Below are 9,237 nucleotides of genomic sequence, written 5' to 3' on the forward strand. Positions count from 1 at the left end.
GTATATATTAATTTCAAAAATCCACATCCTCAAGCAATGATCACATGAAGCCACGTAATGTGAAGAGAAACAGCCACAGAGCAACACATCAAACAAAGCATGATGCCATAAACACTTAAAACAATTAAAAGTCCCTGTTTGTCATTCTGCAGAATATAAACATTTAGTAGTTAGGATATACAGCAGTTGTGAGCTGATCTGTGTTGATGCAACTAGAAAACCTGTTTCACTTTCTCCAACACTTTTTAACATTTTCCCAGAGAATAATTAACGGATCTTTACGAAAACGAATCGGATATATTTAGGGTGTGTGCCCCTTGGTAAAATTGAAGTGGACTGTTGTGAGGTATGCGAGTAGAGCCATTCCGGTTTATATTTTATTTTATTTATATTCCAAACACAGTGAAATCAAATTGTGTGGATTCTCTTTTACCTTTCAGTTTTAGGCTAAATGATATTTATTTGCTTTCAATGAAGAGCTTAAGAAGAATAACCCGTACACAAAGGTCTTAGGAGGACAACGACTGCAGCCCAAATCAAACAGAACAGATTTAATATGGAATTCAATTCAACCCTCCGGTCTCTGCGCTTTTGGGGTTTTGCTTTTGGTGCAGGAGTCCGCGAGCTTTAGACTCCGACTCCCATTTCTCCAGCTCCACACTCAGCTCCAGGGTCGCTGGCTGCAGGCGGACGCACTCGGAGCTGCTGGCCGGGACCAGGTCCGCCTCACGCTCCCTCCCGGCCTTTCCTTTACCTACACAGATAAAAGAGTTACATGACACAGGAAATAATTGCTTTTGATTTGTCTCACAATAACCTTGTGTTATTTAATGAGACCGACAATAGAATAACATCAGCTCTGATTCTTTAAGTGGTGAGATCTGGTGCTTTTTCATACATCTTTTATTGTTTTTATTTTAAAATGAATCTTATCTCGAGGATTAAGTACTGAACCTTTTGAGGATGCTGTGTTCTTCTGTGCTGTTCCACTGCCTCCTCTCCTCTTTGAGTCCTTGTCCTGCTTCTTCTTTTCCTCTTTGATTTTCTTTTCCAGAACCTACAGATGAGTGACAAACACAGCACACATGATGTATGTCTCTGTGTCGGTTTAGAATCCTGTTGGCAGTTTGTTGTTGTTGTTGTTGTTGGCAAGATTACACAAAAACTACCAAACCAATTTCCACCAAACTCAGTGAAAGGATGAGGCTTAATGTGGTTTAAAGGGCAGGCCAAGAATCTTCTCCCTTCTTTCTTTAACTGTTTTATGATGAATACATTAGGTAAACTCATCAGACCACTTCTTTTTTTTCTTTTAGATATTTTTCTAGAAGGAGATAATAATGTGTGGGATGGTTTGGCCTTGGCAGAGGTGTGTTACATGATAAATCCTATTTTACATGTAAACTTGCCTTTTCACATGTTGGTGTAGCTTCAGCCACAGACTCTGTGTGCAGGATACCGAGGTCACAGAGGACGTCGACCTTTCCATCTCCTCTGACCAGACTTTGCAGGGGGACGTGGACGGAGACGAGGCTTCTCCTGACGGGGGGGTCCTGGACCAGCTCCGAGACTGACTTCCTCTTCCTGTCTTTAGACTTGTCTTTGGTGGGACCAGATTTGATGGGGGACTGACGCAGATACAAAAGATATGTGTTTGGATATAGTCTGAATTTATCACACACACACACACACACACACACACACACCACATGTATAACAGTCAAATCAATCAATAGCACTAATATCAAATCATTAGATGTAATGACTGTGGTCTTACTGTAGGTTTTTGAGCACATTTCCTCAGGAACTGTACACATAATAATGAAAATTATAATCATCATAATTAATAATAATAGTGCTTCACAGGAAGATACAAAAAACTCTAAAGAAAAAGAAACATATTGGTTGTGATAGTATCAGGCATAGATTTCTATGTGTCCCTGCACAGTGTCTGTTTGAGACTTATCATCAGTTCCATCAGCTCATGAATCTTTTATTTGTGATTCTGCAGAAACATTGATCTCACTTCTCTCTCTTTCCCGCCTTTCTTCTCTTTGACAGGTCGGCCCGGTTTGGCCACTGCGACATCTTCAGAGGCCGCGGGCCAGGACAGCACCTACAACATCTCCTGTCAGAATAACAGTCCTGACACATTCTTTGAATCTTAATGTTTAACCCCACAGTGTCTGAACCTTTTCTTCTTCAACCCTGAGGGAAAGTCCTCGGTTGAGGAATTTCTTCAAGCCTCCCAGGTCACTGCCGGTGTGAACCTGCGTGTCGCTGAAGTCCATGTGCTCTGACCAGGTCAGCTTTGACGTGCTGTAGCTCGACACTGTGGAAGAGGAAAAACCTTAAAATATACGATTAAAAAAGATTGCGTACAATACTGCACGTATACAAAATGGAAAGTGACGAATGATAACGCTGATAAGTGATCAGTGTAGTCATCAGGTTCAGGGTGGGTACAACTCTCCACCGGATGTTCTGACTGTGTTTGAAGGTGTCAATTCTGTGGAAACTGATAAGAAGTTCATCCCAGTGACACAGGAAATGTGACCAAGTTAGATGAACCCAAACCTCATTGTGAACATTTCCGATTCTTTCTCTCCACCTTTCCTGATGACCAGCTCTGATCTGCTTCAGCTCTATTGCTGTTTGTGGTTGTGCAGCGAATAATTTGTCCGTGGGTCTGAAAGCTGCGCAGGTCAAATGAGGCAGGTGTTATTACCAGGTGCAATATCGCAGCAGGCCTCCTCAGGATTCAACTCGCCAGTGTCTGGTGCAGACTTCTCTCTTTCACAATTCTTATCTGATTGTGGGTCAGCGTCCTCTGTCACGTGCTCTGTGTCACATTTAGACTCAGTGGCAACTTTCTGTAAATGAAACCACATAAAAAGTACAGATGTTTCTTTTTTATGTTTTTTTTCTTTTTTCTAAATATTTTTATTAGGAGGTAAGGCACAGTAGAACAAGAATCAATGTCAAATTTACATTGAGTATCACATAATCTCTGTACGACAATTAACAATATATAGAGATATTGACACCAAAAAAAAAAACACTGTGCATCTCGATGGGTTAAGAGTAAGATATACAGTCTAACGCCTTGGATGTTAGATGTTTATTTCTGGCCACATTTTTCATATTCTACATAAATGAAATGCAATGTAATGTAAGGAATAGTCCAACATTTGAAGAAAGTCCCTGAAGGCAGACTTGAGATACGTTCAAGAGGCCAAAACCGTGTTTGGTGAGGACCTTTGACCAAATTCTGATCACGTCATCCTTGATTCCGTGTGAGTGTTTGTGCCACATAAGGAAATTCCCTGATTAGATTTCAGTCAAAGTGACCTCATATGAGTCTGGAAGAAAAGAGATGTATGTAGACTGAAGTGCACCGGTTGGTGGAGGCATAGAACTGCAAGGTGGTAATTCTTTTTCTAATTTATCTGAAAGCCTTACACACGCTCCCATTTATTCACTGAGGAATGAGTTGATGTTATTGTTCTTCTCCAAAGAAATGAATTGCCGACACGTGGCACTCATGGAAGTGTTTTTTTTACCCTTTACTTGCTGAAGGATTCTTTAGCAAAGATCGAAATTCACACTTAAAAAAAACTGTATCCTTGGAAGTTCTAACTCTGCTGAGTTTTTTTGCTTAAGGCAGGGATGTCTGCAAACCCCGTATAAACAAATGGATCAGTTATAACAAGTAATAAATTACTAATAACATGTAAATGGCATGTGAAAATCAAGACATACAAAAGTGAATCTATATCCTGCAGCCGGTGAATACTGAGAGAGACTAAGAGGCCGTGAAGGCATCATACGTCACCTGGTCAACAGAGGTTTGATCAGTGAGGAACTCATATGTGATGAAATAGCTGTAGGTGACAACAGGGAAGTCGGGAGCGTTTTGCTCCACACTCATCAGTGGGTCTGGGATTCCCTTCACTTGGCCCACTCTCACTGTGACCGAGGCCTGATCCACAGTCACATCTGTTCACAAGGAAATGATCAAGACATCAACTGTAAGTAACTGTTGAACTGGGAATCTAAACAGAACCAGGAGCCCATGTGACCAGCGACTCACCGCTCAGCTTGGCCAGGCCCTGAAAGCGATGTCTATCCTCAGGGGTGATCCATGAGTTGTCCAGGCAGGAGAGCTGTGGCAGAGTGTCCACAGTGAGGCCCGGGTACGAGTGTGCCAGGGTGAAGGGGTTTCCCTCCAGCACCAGCGTCTTGAGGCAGGGGAGAGTGGTCAGGGCGCCGAGCAGAGCCCGCTGGTCCTGGAACTCACAGTCACCGAGGTCCAGGCACACCAGCTGAGGCCTGGAGGTCAGAGACAGGCACCATCTTTACAGTCTGTGTGTGTGTGTGTGTGTGTGTGTGTATGTGTATGTGTGTGTGTGCGTGTTTGTGTGCGTGTGTGTGTGAGTGCGTGAGTATGTGTGTGTGTTTGTGTATGTGTGTGTGTGTGTTTGTGTATGTATGTGTGTGTGTTTGTGTGTGTGTGTGTGTGTTTGTGTATGTGTGTGTGTGTGTGTATGTGTATGTGTGTGTGTGTGTGTGTATGTGTGTGTATGTGTGCGTGTGTGTGTGTGTGTGTGCGTGTGTGTTTATGTGTGTGTGTTTGTGTATGTGTGTGTGTTTGTGTGTGTGTATGTGTGCGTGTGTGTGTATGTGTATGTATGTGTGTGTGTTTGTGTGTGTGTATGTGTGCGTGTGTGTGTGTGTGTGTGTGTTTGTGTGTGTGTGTGTGTGTGTGTGTTTGTGTGTGTGCGTGTGTGTGTGTTTGTGTATGTGTGCGTGTGTGTGTATGTGTGCGTGTGTGTGTGTGTGTGTGTGTTTGTGTGTGTTTGTGTGTGTGTATGTGTGTGTGTGTGTGTGTGTGTTTGTGTGTGTGTGTGTTTGTGTGTGTGTGTGTGTTTGTGTGTGTGTGTGTGTGTTTGTGTGTGTGTATGTGTGTGTGTGTGTGTGTGTGTGGGTGTATGTGTGTGTTTGTGGGTGTGCGTGTGTGTGTGTGTGTGTGTGTTTGTGTGTGTGTGTTTGTGTCTCCGTACATGTGTGTGTGTGTGTGTGAGTGTGTGTGAGTGGGTGTGCGTGTGCGTTTGTGTGTGTGTTTGTGTGTGTGTGTGAGTGTGCGTGTGTGTCTGTGTTTGTGTGCATGTGTTTGTGTGCGTGGGTGTGTGTGTGTGTGTGTGTGTGTGTGCGTGCGTGTGTGTGTGTGAGTGCGTGCGCGTACGTGTGTGTGTGTCAGTGTGTGTGTGTGTGTGTGTTTGTGTGTGGGTGCGTGTGCTTGTGTGTGCTTGGGTGGGTGTGTGTGTGTGTGCGAGTGCGTGTGTGTGCGTGTGTGTGTGAGTGCGTGTGTGTGCGTGTGTGTGTGTGTGTGTGAGTGTGTGTGTGTGTGTGTGTGTGTGTGTGTGTGTGTGTGTGTGTGTGTGTGTGTGTGTGTGTTTGTACGTGGGGGTGTGTGTGTGTGTACGTGTGTGTGTTTGTGTGTGTGCGTGTGTGTTTGTGTGGGGGGTGTAAACACCACAGTGTCGTTGACGACTAGTTGGTTGACATTAAATTAATTGGTTGTTCCGATAACTCAAAAGCTTCTCCACATACCTGTCATAGTAAACTTTATATTCTTGGTTCTTTATATAATTATACATTTGAAAATATAAAGTTACTACAACTACCTGACTAAATAAATATGATATCAATAATGAGTTGCATGAATTTACTGCTGAGTTCATTCATTCATCCATCGCTCACATTTACTATGTGATGTTTTTTATGAATCCCGTGACTGTTTTTATTAATTTTTTTTTTTTTGTGTTCTTTTGTTGTTGCGCATGTTTAATTGTTTGTTGCTGATTGTGAATGTTTCTGGTTCTCAGGCCTCTCTTGGAAAAGAGATCCTGATCTCAATGTGACTGACTGATTCAAAAAAGATGAAATAAACAAACAAAATAAAATTAGATAAGTGCCTCGGTTAGAGTCAGCACTAATGAACACACGTAGCGGTATTTTCATTTGACCTACTTTTGGTTTATCTCTCAACAACCATCTTAGTTCCTGTATGTGGGCGTGCTAACCAGTGTCTTCCAGAAAGATCAGCAGTGTCTTGACAGGAACCGAGACCGTTTGAGCCGAGGCCGAGGTACCACAGGTGGGGGGGCGGACGTCTGGTGAGACTGCTCAGAGCGGACAGCCGGTTGGCGCGCAGCTCCAAAACCTGAGAGAGAAAACAATCAAACATTTCATCATCACTGCGTCACAACGATTCCAGACATCAACCACCGTCATGTTTAGGGTTGCAAAGGGGCGGAAGGTTCCGGTAAATTTCCGGACACTTTCCGGAAACTTTCCATGGGAAGTTAAGTTCGAGAATTTGGGGAATTTAAAAAAAAAAAAATATTGCTGAGCAATAAAAACATCATTCAAAACTCTATTTAAAAGATGTATGGAATTCAGCACACGCTGCACGTTGAATTTCAACCCTCCACTGTGCATTCTTCCATCACATGCACAGATAACTCCCAGCATCCTTCACTCTACAGCAGGGTTGATTGAGGCCTGCTGTAGTGTGCAGGACTAGTCATGTAAGTTTCGATGATATTACTGGGGAAAATATATAAGCATGCTGATTGAGGATTGTTCATCTGTTCATCTAGCCTATTTCCATACAGTTATCCATCAATTATAAAATATTTTTACAGACGATTCCAATTGTTTGGCCAACTATTTATATATCTGGCATTGCATTAGCGTTTTTTTACATACTTTTTTCTCATCTTATTCTACAGAACAATGCCACGTGCACTATCTCATGTGTGGAGACATTTCACCCCATCCAATGTAATGCAAGGAAAGGCTGTGTACATTTGCAAATACTGTGCAAAGACCTATGTAAAGAATGACACAACGATGCAGAAGCGTATAGTCAAGTGCCCAGAGTTTCCTCAGGGCTCAAATCAGCCTATGACACAACAAAATGTTTATATTTATGTCTGTATATGACAAGGTAAGCACAGTTAGTATAAATTATTATTATTACATTTTCAGTTTATTCCCGTTAATTCCAGTATATTCCCGTTAATTCCTGTTAATTCCCATGGAAAGTTTCCAACTTTGAATATTCCCCGAATTTTGCAACCCTTGTCATGATTCTGTTTCTAATCCTTATTGATTGATTTCTGCAGCAGAGACTTCCTGTCCTTTGATGAGCTGCAGAGAGCGTTCACACAGCTGCAGGACTGCGACTCACCTTCAAAGTGCAGGGAAGGTTGTCTGCAGGGATTTCTGAGATTCTGTTGGCACTCAGCACCAGCTCCTCCAGCTTTGAGAACTTCAAGAGGCCGCCATCGACGACTGACACCTGCAGCACGAGTTTGTTCATTGTGTCAAAGCATTAAGAATGAATACCCTTTGCCCTCTGTGTTGTGAAGTAGACGGAAGGAATCAGGTAGTTGCACAGAGCCCCTCGGCCACCAGGGGACCCACAGACAAGATGAAAATGTGATCTCCCAATAATATGTTAAGCTCTCAACCTTACTCTGTGTAAATGTATTGAGAGATTTAGCAACTCATACAAATGTTTGCACCTAAATGTACATTTTGGTATTTTAGGGGATGCATTAACTTACAATTTGGGGTCATCTTTGCCAGATGTTTGGGTTTAGGAGCCGTTTGAGATTGTTATAAACACCATTGGCGTCCTGGAAGAGCAGGTGTGAATAAGAACTGTCTGTTTATACATGTTTCTGTAATATTACTACAGTGACATTTTGTTCATGTTCCACAAGTTTCGACTATTCATCTGTGCATATTTCTGTAAGTATTAGGAGCACATTGAACAGATTATAGTACCAAAGTGATAGTCACTGAGTAGACGCTTTATAGGAACCCCTTCAAAGTAGAAACTTTGGCTTGTCATGGGTTTGGGGATGAGGCAAGAATGTAAGTGTATATTAAAGTAATAAAATGCTTTTTGTTAATCTTTTAAGAAGTCAATAGGATTTTTTCGAGAATGACTGAATGTAAAAAAATAAAATTATTCATGTTTTAACTGTGATGGTGCTTGAGGCCTGGTCATATGAGAACAGAACTGGATAAGAATGAATGCAATTTTAGGTTTAACAATAAAATAATCAACAGCTACTTACATCCTCGTCCAGGATGCGTAGCGTAGTGAAGTACTTGTGAACGAAGTCGGTGTGGAGGCGTTCAGGTGAGAGCACGGCCAGTTTCCTCAGGGTCAGAGCTTGAGGGCTCCATGATGCGTCGTGCCACCATGGAGAGTGAGGACAGATCAGCAGATCCAGGAGAGAGTCTGTCTCCTCTGCCTCTGTCTCCACTGCACCGTCCACCGTCTTCCTCTGACAACACAATCACAACGTCCATTGATATCTAAAATAAAAAGACATGCAACCAGGTTCCAACTGAAGAAACTCACCAAGCTGCCACGTCCACAGGGGAAGTCAGTGAGACACAGCTGGCGGATGTGCTTCTCTATCACAGCAGAGAGTGTGTGTGGACTCATCCTCAGCAGTCGTTGGTCCCAGTATCTGCAGAACAGTGTCTGGGGGATGGGTTCGGTTTGTCTTTCAGGAAGAAATGGGCCCCAGTGTTTGTGTGCTGATGGTTGTTGGTTGCCTGGTAACAGCTGTGGCCCACACCACTGCGTCCAGTCAGGACTGCGCAGGTGAAAAACTTGTTTCAGCTCCAGGGTTGTATTACACATGAAATATCTGCTTAACTATCTATCAACATTATAAATGTGACGATCCTTGAATTGCGTTTGCTCTGCGATGGCAACGTCATTTCTGCTGTAGGAAAAATAAACGTCCACTTAGTTTTTTTTAAAGGTGTCCAACTGAACCCATTTAAGTAGCTGGCACCCTATCCAATGCTATGCTATGCTATGCTATGCTATGCTATGCTATGCTATGCTATGCTATGCTATGCTATATGCCGTGACATCAATTATTTTTCAGACAATGTAATAAACAAGCTCAAGAGTCTTGGGATTTAAGCCCACATTTGTGCCTTTAGGTAAGTGCTAACATCACCAGACCAGCATGCTCATCGTGATGCTAACATGTGGATAAAGTGTTTACCATGTTTACTATATCAGTATTTGCATGTCACACTTGCGAATCACCAAAGTACGAAAATTCATGCTGAAGGAGACATGTTGGAATCAAACATGATGTCACTCCACCAAATAGTTAAGAAACAAACAGT

General features: G+C 42.6%; 1 protein-coding gene across 1 annotated transcript; it reads right to left on the reverse strand.

Moving 5' to 3' along the window:
- Positions 1-563: 563 nt before the first annotated feature.
- LOC133001575 (leucine-rich repeat-containing protein 43-like) lies at positions 564-8,533 on the reverse strand. The gene is made up of 12 exons (XM_061071183.1): positions 8,447-8,533; positions 8,157-8,369; positions 7,259-7,369; positions 6,087-6,226; positions 4,094-4,332; positions 3,836-3,999; positions 2,729-2,873; positions 2,193-2,332; positions 2,027-2,116; positions 1,410-1,628; positions 994-1,057; positions 564-754 (listed from the first exon to the last, which is right to left on the reverse strand). The coding sequence occupies exons 1-12, from the start codon at positions 8,531-8,533 to the stop codon at positions 564-566; spliced, it is 1,803 nt and encodes a 600-aa protein (XP_060927166.1).
- Between the last annotated feature and the right edge of the window lie 704 nt (positions 8,534-9,237).

The sequence above is a fragment of the Limanda limanda genome, chromosome 5 (genome assembly GCF_963576545.1).
Source record: "Limanda limanda chromosome 5, fLimLim1.1, whole genome shotgun sequence".
NCBI lineage: Eukaryota > Metazoa > Chordata > Actinopteri > Pleuronectiformes > Pleuronectidae > Limanda > Limanda limanda.